At 39.0% G+C, this 19,190-nt stretch overlaps 1 protein-coding gene across 2 annotated transcripts in view; it reads left to right on the top strand.

Annotated features, from left to right (window-relative positions):
• Positions 1-19,190, top strand: part of LOC139762427 (dihydrolipoyllysine-residue acetyltransferase component of pyruvate dehydrogenase complex-like) — a 29,583-nt gene that overhangs the window by 7,703 nt on the left and 2,690 nt on the right. For both annotated transcript variants that reach the window (XM_071687299.1, XM_071687300.1), the window contains exons 3-6: positions 6,731-6,909; positions 8,851-9,002; positions 12,630-12,793; positions 18,819-18,995. In XM_071687299.1, coding sequence (XP_071543400.1) covers positions 6,731-6,909; positions 8,851-9,002; positions 12,630-12,793; positions 18,819-18,995 — 672 coding nt within the window. The remainder of the gene's footprint in view (positions 1-6,730; positions 6,910-8,850; positions 9,003-12,629; positions 12,794-18,818; positions 18,996-19,190) is intronic.

Here is a 19,190-nt window from a genome sequence, read left to right as displayed (position 1 = left end):
TAAATCAATGTCCCTTGGGCAGTCTCAGTGATCAGTGAGAAAACAGATATTAGAATTTTTTTGTTTTACATAAGTGACAAGCACTCAAGGATTAAGCATTTTATTTCTTGAATTATTTGTAAGGAGGACAGATCTTTTGTAAGGACGAATATGTTTTAATTTGCTTGTAGAGATGGATGATGGCCAGATGTAATTCATGCTGGTGTCATTTTTTTCATAGGCATTTCAGATTCAGAACGGTTGTTGTTATAGGGGATATCTCGGTTAATGTTTAATGGGGCAACTGTTTTAGGTTAGGTGGATCATGTGCATATAAATGTGTTTGGTTCTGTTAATTATTCATGGATGGATATTTGGTTGTATAGGTGACCGAAGTGTAAGGTTAGGGTGTGTTTGTTTTTATCTGGGGTAGGTTGGTAAGTGGTAGAGAGGGATGTGGGTCATGTACAGTCACAGTGATAAGTATGCTTGTCATGTTAGGTCTTGGAATTTTTTGTTTAGGTGATCTGTGTTGGTGGTATGGGTACATTCTTTTATGGCTATGAGAGCTGTGTTTTATGTTTGAAGTTTATGTTAACGGGGTTGGTTATGGTGTGGGACCAGGTTAAGAAAGGGATAATGTTTATTTATCCACCTGAAATGTTTGTAAAGAATGGAAAGGGTTTTTGCTGATGGCCTTTTATTTATTCAATTGTTTTTTAAGGATCCAGAGAGGCAGAGGCATATACCCTTCATAAGGATCTTGTTTGAGAGTGAAGCCAGTTGACCCTGTTGTCATGCACAGGGATCTTGCGATAACATACTTGATTTAATAAGTACAGTATTGTCAATAACTGAAATAAATTCTTGAACAAACTACATTGAAATTTGAAATTGAAAATGATCTCTTCACCAGGTTGACTTTATTAAGTTCTTCACATTTTGAAATTTGAAATTGTAAATGATCTCTTCACCAGGTTGACTTTGTTAATTTCTTCATATTTTTCCATTATTAATTTAGTTGCTTATTTCCTGCCCCATGAGTTTTTACTTTTTTGGGGTCTTGCAGAACTCAGAAAGCTGGCCAAGTCCACTCATCGTAAAGTATAGTGATATGTGTATTTACTTGGAGGAAGTGCTGTGCAGTTGATCAATAAGTGTTCAGTGTCTTGCCTGATAAGTGCACTGTGAGCCTGAAGGGTCTTAGAAAAGTGTAAATCATGTTTTCCAAATGAGCGTGGCTTCAGATGGGTGTGTGTCTGGTGTTATGAGATGTAAGACAGTTGGAAGAGAGAACATTTGTTTAGTGCTAGTTGGGTTATTTCATTATGTATGTGTTTTGTCAGTGTTATGTATTTTTACGTTAGCTTTATTAATTTCTTCATATTTTTCCATTATTTATTTAGTTGCTTATTTCCTGCCCCATGAGTTTTTTCTTTTTTTGGGGTCTTGCAGAACTCAGAAAGCTGGCCAAGTCCACTCATCGTAAAGTATAGTGATATGTGTATTTACTTGGAGGAAGTGCAGTGCAGTTGATCAATAAGTGTTCAGTGTCTTGCCTGATAAGTGCACTGTGAGCCTGAAGAGTCTTGGAAAAGTGTAAATCATGTTTTCCTAATGAGCATGGCTTCAGATGGGTGTGAGTCTGGTGTTATGAGATGTAAGACAGTTGGAAGAGAGAACATTTGTTTAGTGCTAGTTGGGTTATTTCATTATGTATGTGTTTTGTCAGTTATGTATTTTTATGTTAAGGGGATCTGTTAGTTGAAATGTTGAAGTGTGAGGCAAGGTTAAGCTTTTATTTTCTTCTTGGAGGTTGATGGTTAGTGTGGTGTGGATGAAATAAGTCTAGTGGTATTGCAAAGAATTGGTTGCCAGTTAGGTTGAGGAATGATAGTGTTAGGAAGCTCTGTTTCTTGTGTAGGAGTTGAGTGTTTGTGATTTCTTAGTAGCCAGTGGTTTTTCTGACTGCATTGTTGTGCTGCTTTGTTATATTTGTTTTTAGAGGATAAAAGAAGGTAAGAGAGGCAAAGTTTGGGGTAGAGTGGATGAGTTGTTTATAGAGGATGCTAAGAGATTCTTTTGTCTAAATCTAGTGCTAGTTTGTGTTTTGTGGGCATTTTGTTTGAGTGTTGCTTTTTTATTGATGCTCTTGTTGTGAGGAATGAAGATCAAGTGTGGTGCTTAGAATGGTTAAAAGTGATATCTGTTCATGGGGGTAATTTATGCTAGATGTACTTTGATATCCATAGAAGAGAGAATTTGTGATCTTTTCCAATATATATGTACATGTGTATATATGTATATGTGTGTGTGTGTATGTATATGTTAAATATATGGGCATATATATATATATATTATCCCTGGGGATAGGGGAGAAAGAATACTTCCCTGCGTGTCGTAGAAGGCGACTTAAAGGGAAGGGAGCGGGAGGCTGGAAATCCTCCCCTCTTGTTTTTTTTTTAATTTTCCAAAATAAGGAACAGAGAAGGGGGCCAGGTGAGGATATTCCCTCAAAGGCCCAGTCCCCTGTTCTTAACGCTACCTCGCTAATGCGGGAAATGGCGAATAGTATGAAATATATATATATATATATATTTTTTTTTTTTTTATACTTTGTCGCTGTCTCCCGCGTTTGCGAGGTAGCGCAAGGAAACAGACGAAAAGAAATGGCCCAACCCCCCCCATACACATGTATATACATACGTCCACACACGCAAATATACATACCTACACAGCTTTCCATGGTTTACCCCAGACGCTTCACATGCCCTGATTCAATCCACTGACAGCATGTCAACCCCGGTATACCACATCGATCCAATTCACTCTATTCCTTGCCCGCCTTTCACCCTCCCGCTTGTTCAGGCCCCGATCACTCAAAATCTTTTTCACTCCATCTTTCCACCTCCAATTTGGTCTCCCACTTCTCCTCGCTCCCTCCACCTCCGACACATATATCCTCTTGGTCAATCTTTCCTCACTCATTCTCTCCATGTGCCCAAACCATTTCAAAACACCTTCTTCTGCTCTCTCAACCACGCTCTTTTTATTTCCACACATCTCTCTTACCCTTACATTACATATATATATATATATATATATATATATATATATATATATATATATATATATATATATATTATCCCTGGGGATAGGGGATTAAGAATACATCCCACGTATTCCCTGCGTGTCGTAGAAGGCGACTAAAAGGGGAGGGAGCGGGGGGCTGGAAATCCTCCCCTCTCTCTTTTTTTTTTTTTTTAATTTTCCAAAAGAAGGAACAGAGGGGGCCAGGTGAGGATATTCCAAAAAAGGCCCAGTCCTCTGTTCTTAACGCTACCTTGCTATCGCGGGAAATGGCGAATAGTATGAAAAAAAAAAATATATATATATATATATATATATATATATATATGTGTGTGTGTGTGTGTGTGTGTGTGTGTGTGTGTATGAATGGATAGGCCATTCTTCGTTTGTTTCCTGGCGCTACCTTGCTGATGCAGGAAACAGCGATTAATGGAAAAGTCTGTGGGGCCTGGATGTGGATAGGGAGCTGTGGTTTCGGTGCATTACACATGACAGCTAGAGACTGAGTGTGAACGAATGTGGCCTTTTTGTCTGTTTTCCTGGCGCTACCTCGCTGGAGTGGGGTGTAGCGATGCTATTTCCTGTGTGGCAGGGTAGCGACAGGAATGGATGAAGGCAAGCATTCCTGTATATATGTATATGTCTGTGTATGTATATATATGTATATGTGCATTTATGGGCATTTATGTTTATGTTTGTTTGTATATGAGTGGATGGGTCATTCTTTGTCTGTTTCCTGGTGCTACCTCGCTGAAGTGGGAAACAGTGATTAAGTATAATGATAATAATAGTGATAATATATATATATTTTTTTTCATACATATTCACAATTTCCCACAGCGAGGTAACGTTAAGAACAGAGGAATGTGCCTTAAAGGGAGTATACTCACTTGGCCCCCCTTCTCTGTTCCTTCTTTTGGAAAATTGAAAATGAAAGGGGTGGCTTTGCAGCCTCTCACTCCCTCCCCTTTTAGTTGCCTTCTACGAAGCGCAAGGAATACATGGGAAGTATTCTTTCTTCCCATCCCCTATTTACTATATATAAATCTTTTGCTTCATGGTAGGTTTGAAACTACTTTTAATATTGTTGCAATGTTTGTTGTTTCTCTTTGTCTTCAATTTATTTAGTTCTTCCCATCTGACTGTTTGTGTCCTAGATTCACAAAGGGTGATTTAAGTCTCTACTGAAACTGTATTGGCCTGTGATTTGTCTTCTCATGATTAAAGTCTTGGAAAGTGTGATAAAAAAAATGAAGTTCCCATAAGTGAGGTTCAGTATGGGTTTGTAACAAGTTAAAGTACTCTCATGACATTACTAAAGCATCACAAAAGCATATATGAAGCACAGATGCAGGGAAAGGGAATGGATGATTTTTTTTTTTCCTAATGTGTTTGACAAAATATACTGAAGATTCTGCTATAAAAAGTAGCAAATCAGAATATGAGGTAAATCAGGTTATTGCAATCAAAAATTTCTGCCAAAGAGAAAATTCAAGTGGCAGGAAACGGGTATATATGGGTTGAAGATGTTTTGTCAAGTTCTCAAAGGGACAATATTACCCATAAACTGTTGATAATAATATCTGACACAGACGAAGCTATAAAGGAAACTTGTGATATGATGATTCACAGATGGTGCTAGAGTAAGCAAAATGATAAGCACTGAAGAAGACAAAGAAAAAATGTAAGAGCTAAACATACTACTGTATGCAAACGAACAGACTAAAACGTAATGGAATTCTGAGAAGGGAAATTTGAACAACAAAGTCATGGAAGGGTATTAGGCATAATGTTTACTTCCGCTGAAGGGCCAATGAGAAAAGAAATATCTGGAAAGTGTAGATGTGGAGAACATTGTTTAAGTAACATTATCTGATGAAGTATCAAAATGAGTTAAGTGATAGTGAGAATGTTCATCACAAGAGACAGTATATGGATGATGAAGCTGTTCAGTGAATAAATAAAAAGCCAATGTGAATACTGCTGAATTATGTGGTCACGACCGAAGCACAAAGAAATGACCAGGCTATTAAGAATTCCGATATATTTTGCAAGTAAGATCATGGGATTAGTGCATTTAGACTATTAAGAGTTTGACAGAATTTGAACTGTAGATCCTGGGAAGCCAAAGAAAAAGAAATAATTGTGGGTGATAGCAAATTAAGGGTACTAAAAACAACATGATTGATTTAAAACCATCCAAGCATGGAAGAAGCAGAGTAAATGAATATGTAGTTATACCTTACAGCATACCAAAAGGATATCAAGTGAAATTAGAAATCTACATGGGATGAATATAGAAAAATCTAAGAATCAACGGACAGGTAAGAACAGTTTCAGATGAGCTTGATATTACCAATTGTATTAGACAGTGTGCATGCTGTTGATTATATAAGATATCTGGTGACTGATGTTTATTGGACAAGATATGCAATGAGCTCTTCATGCTGTCCTACCAAGTGGTGAAATGTTGTCATAGGTCTCCTGGTGCTTTTTCCAGTATTTAGAGAAGGATGATATGCAAGATATCTCTCTTCTTGGCTTCTGACTCTTTCTGGATATTGAGGTGTCAAAGATTGAGCAGCATTACTTGGAATTTGTTCATAAGAATATTGCATATTTATTTGGTTATCAAATACTTTAGTCATCACAAACTTACACAAAGATATAGATGAAAAGAAAGTGAGCTACCTTGGTAGGTAAACTCATACATGGGCAGATTTATCATTATAGTTTGAAAAGGCAAATACAAGGAAAAATTTCAGAGAAATGGATAAAAGTTTTTGAAGGTCAGAGATATGTCTGACATTTTGTGTCCTTGATCATGTGTGACCGAGTGAACTGAAGTACTTCCTTTCATGCTGAGTAATACGAAGCTTGAAAATTTTTTTGAAACATGGAAGTAAGGTGCGATATAAGTCAAGCAGATGATATGATTGAATGCAACACATTTATGAATATACTGGATATGAATTATTGCATTTGTAAAGAGATAGATTTGTAGGGTAGCAAGTTGAAGGAATTGGTCTCTTCTTTCATTTATCAGCCTACTATGCTGGGGCTTTGGACAACAGTGCTGTGAGATAGATTTCCACAATTGCTGCAACTGGTCTCAGAGAGGAGGGTATATGCACTTGACTCAACCCATGTAATTGGAAACCGAATTAGAATAGTAATATCATAATCATGCCAGATGTATACGACTTGAATTGTTTCATTATTTATTCTGAATTTCTTTATGGGAAAATATATTCTTCACCTTTTAGTATAGAGAATGAAAAAATGAAAAACTTGTGAGTATCTACTCGCAGTTGTTGTCATGATGTATTTGTCATGTTTAGGTGCACCGCATTTACATAATACTGATGCATATTTATAAAATGATTAAATGTAAGTTTGTAGAATAATTCTAAATTGGTAATTATATTTATCCAGATTTAGCTAAATATGCAATTAAAGCAGGAATTATGTCTGCTTTAGTCTAAAGAATTTTCATGAAGACTTATTTGCATTATGGTTGGCATTTCTTTTGCTTCATCTGTTAGCTATTTGAATTGCTTTGATTAATTACTGCTAGTTAATTTACTGATTAAGAAGCTGAATTTGAGTATAGAAATATATCTTTAGCCCCCAAATAAGTCGAAGTTTCGTATTTTGCTAGGTGCCAGATGATACGAAGGATGTGAAGGTAGGCACGTTGATTGCAGTTATGGCAGCAGAAGGAGATGATTGGAGGACTATTGAAATTCCTTGTGTGGAAGGTGCCTCAGTATCAGCAGCTAATACTCAACCAGTTGTAGATACTTCAGTATCCACCCCTGTTACTGATGCAGGACATGGGTGCGTAAATATTTGCGGAAAAGTATAGCATTACTTATGAGGATCATTGATTGATTTTGCCAGTTATTCATGTTTGTCTTAAAAGTTAAAAATCATTCCTCTGCTTATAGTAATATCACACAAATCTTGCAAGAGATATGTTAGTGTATTTTAGTAGTTTAACCATCATTATGTTACCATATGCAGGAGCCACACCCCACTCCTTACCCATATATTAGTGTGGCTTAATGATATATGACAAACTGGCAAGCAAAACACAACTGATTGGATTAGAACAGATTCTTGGTGTTTCTAAAGTGACAGAGAAAATGCCTATTCATTATAGGATGTGAGGGGGAAACCAGATGGAGAGTAGGGGAAGATGACCAGTGCCTTAGAAATTTTTGAGATATCATATTAAAAGTATACAGGGGATGACATGCTGTCAGTGGACTGAACCAGGTCACATGAAGCAGCTGGGGGAAACCACAGAAAGGTCTGCAAGGCCTGATTGTGGATAGAGGGCTGTAGTTTTGGTGCATTACATATGACAGTTAGAGAACATATGTGAGCAATTGTGGCTTTTTCTTCTCTGTTCCTGGTAATACCCTGCTAATGTAGGAGAAGAGGGCTTTCTAAGGCTCGGTCATCAACTTTTGATGCTACTTTGCTAAGTGGGAAATGGCGAATATGTGAAGAGAAAAGTATATATATATATTTTCATACTATTCGCCATTTCCCGCATTAGCGAGGTAGCATTAAGAACAGAGGACTGAGCCTTTGAGGGAAATCCTCACTTGGCCCTCTTCTCTGTTCCTTCTTTTGGAAAAGGGGAAAAAGAAAGGGGAGAAAGAATACTTCCCACGTATTCCCTGCGTGTTGTAGAAGGCGACTAAAAGGGAAGGGAGCGGGGGGCTGGAAATCCTCCCTCTCGTTTTTTTTTTTTTTTCAATTTTCCAAAAGAAGGAACAGAGAAGGGGGCCATATGAGGATATTCCCTCAAAGGCCCAGTCCTCTGTTCTTAATGCTACCTTGCTAATGCGGGAAATGGCGAATAGTATGAAATATTCCTATGAGTCCACGGGGAAAATGAAACACAATAAGTTCCCAAATGCACTTTTGTGTAATAATCACATCATCAGGGGAGACACAAGAGAGAAATATAAGTCGGTTGATATACATCGAAGAGATGAAGCTAGGACGCCATTTGGTAAACATGCAACAATCGCATGTTTATCAAATGGCGTGTGTGTGTGTGTGTGTGTGTATCCCTGGGGATAGGGGATAAAGAATACTTCCCACGTATTCCCTGTGGTTGTAAAAGGCGACTAAAAGGTAAGGGAGCGGGAGGCTGGAAATCCTCACCTCCTGTTTTTCTGATTTTCCAAAAGAAGGAACAGAGAAGGGGGCCAGGTGAGGTGAGGTGTGTATGTGTGTGTGTGTATCTGTGTATATATACAAAGAGGGCAGATAAGAAGGTTAATTAGTCTGTTAAAAATAAAAAGAACAAATGGGAACATTGGTGAAGGGGTTAAATGGGGAAGTGGTAACCGGTAGTGATGAAATGAGGAAGAGATAGAATGAGAATTTTTATGGACTGCTGAATGTTTCATGACAGGGTTGCAGATGTAGAGTGTTTGTGACAAGATGGTACATAAAATGAGAATATGAAAACAAAAAATGCTGAATGTGATTAGTGAGTGTGTATTATCTAGTCATTAAGGCAGTGGTTATTAAGGCAGTATTTTGTTTAGAAACTGGGCATGCCACTATATAGGGTATGTGAAATTTTTTCCCTTAACTGGTTGTAGGTGCGTGTATGTTACCTTAACATATCCTTAATTACATTAAGAAATAGTTTTTACTCTGTTATAATTTATAATTTTTTCCCACTTTGTATGTCAAATCATGAAAGTTGTATTCTTTGAGTCTCATTTTAATGTATGGGCTGTTTTTGTACAGTAACTATGGGCCTTCAGTTCGGTTGTTGCTTGAGCAGTATGGACTGGAAGCTGATCAAGTTCCTCATAAAGGTCCCCATGGTATACTTTTGAAGGGGGATGTTTTGCAGACCATTAGAGAAAAAAATTTGCAACCACGAGTACTGCCAACAGGTAAGACTTTACATGATTTTTGTCTTAAAGGTTCTGTTGTATTTGAATGAAGTATATATGAAACCTGTAGGTGGAAGGTGTGAAAAACATAGGGAAGGTGGAAGGATAGAGAAGAGGTTTGTATGAATGGCAGTATTTCATCAGTGAAATAATCTCTGATGTTTGATATTGGTTTATATGAAGGAAGATCTGTGTAATGGAATAGGACATCACATTGAGGGATTGGTAAGAGTTTTTTAATTGCCACTGGATTGTATTGATATTGTTTCCTCTCACATATAAGTGATATGGGAGCAACTGTGCTGAGATATTTGGATTTATGTGTTTGAATGGAACATAAGAGGAATAATGGTAAATGAAAGACAATGGCAGTTGTAGTTATATGTTGGAAGGTATATAGGGTCAATTCTTTCCAGACTTAGGAGTATAGAAGTGATGCATGGTATTACAGTTGTGGCAGTCTTACTTTTTGGCTTATTAAGGTAAGTTGCTGGAGTTTATTGAATGTCTTTTTATCTCTAAATAATTTTAAGGGTTTGTTTGTTTATTCATACCTTTTTTAAAGCCAAACTCAAGTACTTAGAAGTCCCTAATAGGATATATGTACTTCAGAATTTGGGCCAGGTTTTAGGTTGATGTATCTAGGCTTTAAAGGCCATTTTGAGGATATGTGTACTTCAGAATCTGGGCCAGGTTTTAGGTTGGTGTATCTAGGCTTTAAAGGCCATTTTGAGGCAACTAAAGGCCACCAAAGGCCAACCCAGGCTTATGGATTACACTTAGAGTACTGCATGCATTCAAAATAGCAAACTGGCAGCTTCATTTTGAATTAAGGTACTTCAGAATCACAGGCAGTATTGCAAGAGTACCAGAGTCTGGCCTCAGAGACCAAAGGCCACTTATCAAGTGTTCAGAATAATGCACTTCAGTTTCATGTAGCTTCTAGAGGACCTAGATTTATGATGTACTTCAAAATGTGGGTTATTTGTTAAACTATTGTATATTGACAATTAAGGCCATTTTGCAGTCACTAAAGGCCACTCCACTTTTATAGAGTACACTTAGTTTACTGCCTGCATTCATAATAGGCAATCTTGCCTTAAATTATAATGAAGGTAGCCAAAGATCAAAGGCAAGATTCAAGGGTACCAGAGCTTGGCATTTAAGGCCAGCAAAGGCCATCTTTTAAGGTTCAGATTTACCACAGCTTGAGGTAGCACGTAAAGGCCTCAGTTTTTGGTGATGGTACTTCAGAATCTGGACAAAGTTTTAATTGCATGTTGGCCTTGAAGGCCACCAAAGCCCATCCCACAGAGTTCACTGTAGCCATTTAAAGTAGTGACCTATTTCATTGCATTTATTTAAAATAGATGACCTACCAGTCTCATATTGTAAAGAAGGTACTTCAAGGATCTAAGGCAGGATCCAGTGGGTACCAGATCCTAGGTATAAAGGAGATCAAATGCTACATTTCAAGTTTCAGACTTATTATAGATACATGTAGTGCTTAGAAGCCCCATATTTTGGGTGTAGGTACTTCAGAATCTGAGGAAGAATTTAAGCTACCACATGTTGGCCTTGAAGAAAATTTAATGCCACCAAGGCTGCCCTATCCTTATATATTACACTTGGTTTTCTGAGCTTATTCAAAATAGAGAGCCGAGCAGCCACAAACTGTAATGAATGCAGTTTCTCACTTGTGTCTGCCAATAGAGCTTATTATTAGCAAACAATTGACTCATATCCTAGACATCCTCACCCTTAACCTGCTGTAAACCTGCCTCACTTTCCAAGACCCTTGCATTTATTTCCTTGACCACCCCATCCATATACATGTTAAACAATCATCATACTCCCTTGCCACAGACCCATCATAGAATTTCACTGCCTTTCCAACTTGGAGCTCATAAGTTTCAGCTTTTGAGCATTGTTTGCTTATCTATATCTCTGATGCCCATTCTCTCTGGGAACTTCCATCAAGGGGTGGCCATAGCAAACAATTCCATTTATCCCTGTCCTTACACACACCATTCCATGCATTCTTCCACTATTTCTCTCCCTCCACCCTATTTGCCCATGTCACAGGTGGTGTTCCACTCACATCAACCCCTTTAATTGTACAATAGTACCTTCTCCCTGTAAACTCCCAGTCTTGCATTCTTTCCTCATGCCAAAACCCCCTCAAAGTATTTTGTTTCACCCATTCTACCACTCTATAGTTCACTCCCTTAGCAATTCCTATTTCTCATACACCCTTTCATTTCTTTCTTCATTCCATCTTGTCACACCACATGCTCTTCTCATATAGCTCATTTCCACAGCCGGGATTCTTGACCTCTGTGGCTCATTCCATGTCCATGTTTTGGCTGCATAGGTCAGGGTTGGGAGGACTATGCTGTCCCTTAATCCTCTCTTCATTTCCATACTTACCCCTCTACCCTATACTGCTCTCTCCCTCCATATTGGCACTCTTACCCAAGACAGCTTCTAGATACTAAATTCTCTCACTTCCTCCAGTCTTTCCCCCCCAATACCCAGAGCACAATTTAGTACACTTTTTTTTTTCACTATATGTTTTTACAAAATCAGTACTTTCATTCCGTTTCCTTTCAAACACCATTACTTAACATTTACTCGCATTTACCTTCAATTGCCTATGCTTACACACATCATAAAGCACACTCACAACCTTCTGCAACCCCTCTTCACTCTCAGCAAACAACATTGTATCATCCACAAATAGGCCTGCCGCTAGCCACCATATCTCTCCTACACTCCATATCTGCACCCCTTTTCCCTAGTTTTGCTTTCGTATCTCTTATCACTTCATCCATATGTATATATTAAAAAGCCATGGTGGCATCACACAGCTCTGCTTCACACCTACATGTATCCCAAAACTTTTGCTCAGTTCTCCATCCATTCTTTCACCTGCATTTGTTCCTGTATACAAGGCTTTCACACAGTCCAACAGTTGTCCCCCGATACCATATATCCTTAACACATCCCATAAAGCATTCCACTCGACTCTGTCATACACTTTCTTCAGATCCATAAAAGCTGCATACATCTTTATACCTTCCTTAATTATTACTTGATTTAGACCTAATTAAGATAGTTCTTGATATTTACAGTGTTTTGTAGGTATAGCAAAACAGGCTTATAGTTTTGCTTTTCTTTTCCCAAGTCCTGTTTGCTTTTTTCCACTTCGGCAAGATAGGGCCAGGAACAGATTATTAAACCTTTAAGGTAAAATCCTTGCTAGACTCATTGTTTCCCCTTTTAGAAAGTTAATATAGGAGTGGAGGATTTTAATTTTCCCATTCCAGGCCCATTTGTCACCCACAACTTACAGGATGTATATGGATAGTGTTCTTACTCCCCTGTCCCAAGGGATATTTTACTTTACAGAACATAAGAGTTTTGAGATAACTCAAAGATGTATGGGGAAAGGAGAGAAATTGAAAGATAGGACTATAAAGCAAATGAAAGAAGTATGCATGTTAAAGTAGCATGTTTTATGTAATGGTGCAAGTGGTCCATACATGACACTAAGGAATTAACACAAAAATCTTATTCTCAGCAAGCAAAGATTTGATATTAATATATTTGGTTTACACCTCCCAGTTCCTCCTCCGGAAGTTTCGAAACCTGCTGCTGCACCATCAGCTCCTGCATCTGCAGCTCCAATTTCAGTACCACCACCTGTCATTGGTGTTTCTGAAGATAGTTATGATGTAGAAGTAACTAGTATGAGGAGAACAATTGCCAAAAGACTTTTACAATCAAAGGTTTGTGTACCTATTTTTATAGTTATGTGGTTCAGCTATCAATGAAATTTTGTTTTGAACGATTTCACAATAAGATATGCTCTATAGTTTTTATGTATCAATGAAAGGATTATTGAAGGAATTATTTTTTAGTCCAAGGCTCACAATTTAGCTAATTGGTAAGAGTTAATTGAAAATGCACATTTGGTTGAGATACATTTTTTGAAAGAAAAAGAAAAATGGTCAGGGGATAAAGTCAGAGGCTAATGTGTAAGCAAACATTATGGAGGGATAGTGCTACTGCTGGAAACCGTTGTCAAAATGTGATTGAGTGTAAAAAACTGAACTCCAGATTGATGTGGGTAACAGTGAAATAGGATTGCAAGATATAGGTAATTATTCATGCTTATGCACCTAACCATGAGAAGGAAGATGAGAGGTATTTCTGAGAGCAGCTCACTGTCAGCAGTTTTAAGATTGAGGTATTAGGGATGGGTGATTCAAATGCACAAATGAGTAATATGGCAGTTGAGGGTATAAATGGGGGCATGGGGTTGTCAGTAAGGTGAATGGAGATGGGGAGCAACTTTTAGAGTTGTGTGCTGAAAAGGTCTGGTGATTAGGAACACATGGTTTAAAAAGAACAGACATACACAAGTATACATGGGTGAGTAGGAAAGATGGTAAGTGGGCATTACAAGATTACAGACTAATTGATAGGTGTGCAAAAGAGACATATGTGAATATGCTGAGAGGGACAGGTAGTGGGATGTATGATCAATACATGGTGGAGGTGAGGGTGAAGATTTATAGAAGTTTTCAGATGAGGAAATGATTTGGTTAAAAAGATGGGGGGTAAAAGTAAGTGAGCTTGGGAAAGAGACATGTGAAGAAATACTAGGAGGGAGTAAATAAAGAAGTGGAGTGGGTGAAGAATGGGAGGTATTGAGGGAAGCAGTGCTGGCACTTACAAGAGAAATGTGTGGCATGCAGGTGGGAAATGGGTAGATGAGAAAGGTTAGTGAATAGTGGAATGACAAAGTAAGTTGCTTTTGAAAGTGAAAGGGGGTTTATGGTTAGTACTTACAGGAAAAGGAGTGTAAATGATTGGGAGATGTACGAGAATAAGTGGCGGGAGGTGAAGAGGAAGGTGCAAGGGTTGATAAAAAGGGCAAATATGAGTAGGGGTGAGTGAGCAGCAGTACTTCAGGAAGAATAAGATGTTTTGAAGGTTAACATTTGAGAAGAACAAAAAAGCAAATGGATATACATTGGGTGATTTGCTGTTAATGTATTGAATCAAGGCACATGAAATGACTGGAGGAAACCATGGAAAGGGAATTGGTTTTGGTGTATTGCATGTGAGAGTTAGAGAATAGATGCGAACGAATGCGGCCTTTCTTCATTTGTTGTGTCATTACCTAGCTAATGCAGGAAACAATGGACAAGTATGAAAGAATAGAAACAAGATATATACATATTATTATTATTATTATTATTATTATTATTATTATTATTTTTTTTCTTTTTGCTTTGTCGCTGTCTCCCGCGTTTGCGAGGTAGCGCAAGGAAACAGACGAAAGAAATGGCCCAACCCACCCCCATACACATGTATATACATACGTCCACACACGCAAATATACATACCTACACAGCTTTCCATGGTTTACCCCAGACGCTTCACATGCCCTGATTCAATCCATTGACAGCACGTCAACCCTGGTATACCACATCGATCCAATTCACTCTATTCCTTGCCCTCCTTTCCCCCTCCTGCATGTTCAGGCCCCAATCACACAAAATCTTTTTCACTCCATCTTTCCACCTCCAGTTTGGTCTCCCACTTCTCCTCGTTCCCTCCACCTCCGACACATATATCCTCTTGGTCAACCTTTCCTCACTCATTCTCTCCATGTGCCCAAACCATTTCAAAACACCCTTTTCTGCTCTCTCAACCACGCTCTTTTTATTTCCACACATCTCTCTTACCCTTACGTTACTCGATCAAACCACCTCACACCACACATTGTCCTCAAACATCTCATTTCCAGCACATCCATCCTCCTGCGCACAACTCTATCCATAGCCCATGCCTTGCAACCATACAACATTGTTGGAACCACTATTCCTTCAAACATACCCATTTTTGCTTTCCGAGATAATGTTCTCGACTTCCACACATTCTTCAAGGCTCCCAGAATTTTCGCCCCCTCCCCCACCCTATGATCCACTTCCGCTTCCATGGTTCCATCCACTGCCAGATCCACTCCCAGATATCTAAAACACTTTACTTCCTCCAGCTTTTCTCCATTCAAACTTACCTCCCAATTGACTTGACCCTCAACCCTACTGTACCTAATAACCTTGCTCTTATTCACATTTACTCTTAACTTTCTTCTTTCACACACTTTACCAAACTCAGTCACCAGCTTCTGCAGTTTCTCACATGAATCAGCCACCAGCGCTGTATCATCAGCGAACATCAACTGACTCACTTCCCAAGCTCTCTCATCCCCAACATTATTATTATTATTTTACTTAGTTGTCATCTCCCGCATTAGCGAGGTAGTGCAAGGAAACAGATGAAAGAATGGCCCAACCTACCCACATACTCATGCATATACATATATATATTTATACGAACATAGTGCATAGAAACACGCACCTTCATAGAACATACAAACCTCCAGCAGCCAGGATTGAACCCAGGGCCCCTGTGCAAGAGGCGGGAATGCTAACCACTAGGCTATGGGCCAGGCCCATGATATATATATATTTCATACTACTATTCGTTATTTCCCGCATTAGCGAGGTAGCGTTAAGAACAGAGGACTGGGCCTTTGGGGGAATATCCTCACCTGGCCCCCTTCTCTGTTCCTCCTTTTGGAAAATTAAAAAAAAAAAAACGAGAGGGGAGGATTTCCAGCCACCTGCTCCCTCCCCTTTTTGTCGCCTTCTACGACATGCAGGGAATACATGGGAAGTGTTCTTTCTCCCCTATCCCCAGGGATATATATATATATATATATATATATATTTTTTTTTTTTTTTTTTTTTATACTTTGTCGCTGTCTCCCGCGTTTGCGAGGTAGCGCAAGGAAACAGACGAAAGAAATGGCCCAACCCCCCCCCCCATACACATGTACATACACACGTCCACACACGCAAATATACATACCTACACAGCTTTCCATGGTTTACCCCAGACGCTTCACATGCCTTGATTCACTCCACTGACAGCACGTCAACCCCTGTATACCACATCGCTCCAATCCACTCTATTCCTTGCCCTCCTTACACCCTCCTGCATGTTCAGGCCCCGATCACACAAAATCTTTTTCACTCCATCTTTCCACCTCCAATTTGGTCTCCCTCTTCTCCTCGTTCCCTCCACCTCCGACACATATATCCTCTTGGTCAATCTTTCCTCACTCATTCTCTCCATGTGCCCAAACCATTTCAAAACACCCTCTTCTGCTCTCTCAACCACGCTCTTTTTATTTCCACACATCTCTCTTACCCTTACGTTACTTACTCGATCAAACCACCTCACACCACACATTGTCCTCAAACATCTCATTTCCAGCACATCCATCCTCCTGCGCACAACTCTATCCATAGCCCACGCCTCGCAACCATACAACATTGTTGGAACCACTATTCCTTCAAACATACCCATTTTTGCTTTCCGAGATAATGTTCTCGACTTCCACACATTTTTCAAGGCTCCCAAAATTTTCGCCCCCTCCCCCACCCTATGATCCACTTCCGCTTCCATGGTTCCATCCGCTGACAGATCCACTCCCAGATATCTAAAACACTTCACTTCCTCCAGTTTTTCTCCATTCAAACTCACCTCCCAATTGACTTGACCCTCAACCCTACTGTACCTAATAACCTTGCTCTTATTCACATTTACTCTTAACTTTCTTCTTCCACACACTTTACCAAACTCAGTCACCAGCTTCTGCAGTTTCTCACATGAATCAGCCACCAGCGCTGTATCATCAGCGAACAACAACTGACTCACTTCCCAAGCTCTCTCATCCCCAACAGACTTCATACTTGCCCCTCTTTCCAGGACTCTTGCATTTACCTCCCTAACAACCCCATCCATAAACAAATTAAACAACCATGGAGACATCACACACCCCTGCCGCAAACCTACATTCACTGAGAACCAATCACTTTCCTCTCTTCCTACACGTACACATGCCTTACATCCTCGATAAAAACTTTTCACTGCTTCTAACAACTTGCCTCCCACACCATATATTCTTAATACCTTCCACAGAGCATCTCTATCAACTCTATCATATGCCTTCTCCAGATCCATAAATGCTACATACAAATCCATTTGCTTTTCTAAGTATTTCTCACATACATTCTTCAAAGCAAACACCTGATCCACACATCCTCTACCACTTCTGAAACCGCTTTGCTTTGTCGCTGTCTCCTGTGTTAACGAGGTAGCGCAAGGAAACAGATGAAAGAATATATTCCTATAAGTCCATGGGGAAAATGAAACATATCTTGATCATGTGCAAAATTGTGATCCTTTCCAATATATATATATATATATATATATATATATATATATATTTTTTATACTTTGTCGCTGTCTCCCACGTTTGCGAGGTAGCGCAAGGAAACAGACGAAAGAAATGGCCCAACCCCCCCCATACACATGTATATACATACGTCCACACACGCAAATATACATACCTACACAGCTTTCCATGGTTTACCCCAGACGCTTCACATGCCTTGATTCAATCCACTGACAGCACGTCAACCCCGGTATACCACATCGCTCCAATTCACTCTATTCCTTGCCCTCCTTTCACCCTCCTGCATGTTCAGGCCCCGATCACACAAAATCTTTTTCACTCCATCTTTCCACCTCCAATTTGGTCTCCCTCTTCTCCTTGTTCCCTCCACCTCCGACACATATATCCTCTTGGTCAATCTTTCCTCACTCATTCTCTCCATGTGCCCAAACCACTTCAAAACACCCTCTTCTGCTCTCTCAACCACGCTCTTTTTATTTCCACACATCTCTCTTACCCTTACATTACTCACTCGATCAAACCACCTCACACCACACATTGTCCTCAAACATCTCATTTCCAGCACATCCATCCTCCTGCGCACAACTCTATCCATAGCCCACGCCTCGCAACCATACAACATTGTTGGAACCACTATTCCTTCAAACATACCCATTTTTGCTTTCCGAGATACTGTTCTCGACTTCCACACATTCTTCAAGGCCCCCAGAATTTTCGCCCCCTCCCCCACCCTATGATCCACTTCCGCTTCCATGGTTCCATCCGCTGCCAGATCCACTCCCAGATATCTAAAACACTTTACTTCCTCCAGTTTTTCTCCATTCAAACTCACCTCCCAATTGACTTGACCCTCAACCCTACTGTACCTAATAACCTTGCTCTTATTCACATTTACTCTTAACTTTCTTCTTCCACACACTTTACCAAACTCAGTCACCAGCTTCTGCAGTTTCTCACATGAATCAGCCACCAGCGCTGTATCATCAGCGAACAACAACTGACTCACTTCCCAAGCTCTCTCATCCCCAACAGACTTATATATATATATATATATATATATATGTATATATATATATATATGTATATATATATATGTATATATATATATGTATATATATATATGTATATATATATATATATATATATATATATATATATATATATATATATATATATATATACACACATATACGAACAAAGTGCATAGGAACGCGCACACATATATGATTTAGGGACTTCATAAAGCTTCAGAAATTTTAAATTGAATGTTTTTCTTATGATTATTAGTTACCCCCAAGAGATTAGTCGATAACAAAAGAACAAATGTTGAAGTGAGGAACCAATTTTTAGTGTTGTGATGGTTCTTATTGATACCATATCATGTACGTTCATTGTCCACAAATTTTAATGTCAGATGGACATGTTTGAAAATCTGATATTGAGCAATTGGGCTGATGTAATGTTTGTTTTTCCAGAGTGGTATTGCTCATTCATATGGTACTCTCGAGTGTTGTATAGACAAACTTTTAGCGCTGAGGAAACAGTATAAAAATGAAGGCATTAATGTGAGCGTGAATGACCTAATCATCAAGGCTGTTGCCACTGCCCTCTCCAGGTGTCCAGAAATGAACTGTATTTGGCAAGGGGATCAGGTACTGTATTTTTTTTTTTTAATGAACTTTAAGGGATGATAATAAGAGTAACATAATTATTTATACTGCATGCTGTTTGTTTTCTGATTATCATATATTTTCTACTCTGGTGGTATTGTACGTATGGTCAGAATATTGTTGAATAAAGGCTGTTAATCATAAAGGGAACTGATTTTAAACTGATTAACTATATTT

Source organism: Panulirus ornatus, chromosome 43 (genome assembly GCF_036320965.1).
Source record: "Panulirus ornatus isolate Po-2019 chromosome 43, ASM3632096v1, whole genome shotgun sequence".
Classification (NCBI taxonomy): Eukaryota; Metazoa; Arthropoda; class Malacostraca; order Decapoda; family Palinuridae; genus Panulirus; species Panulirus ornatus.
This window is presented reverse-complemented; position numbering and strand designations above follow the sequence as displayed.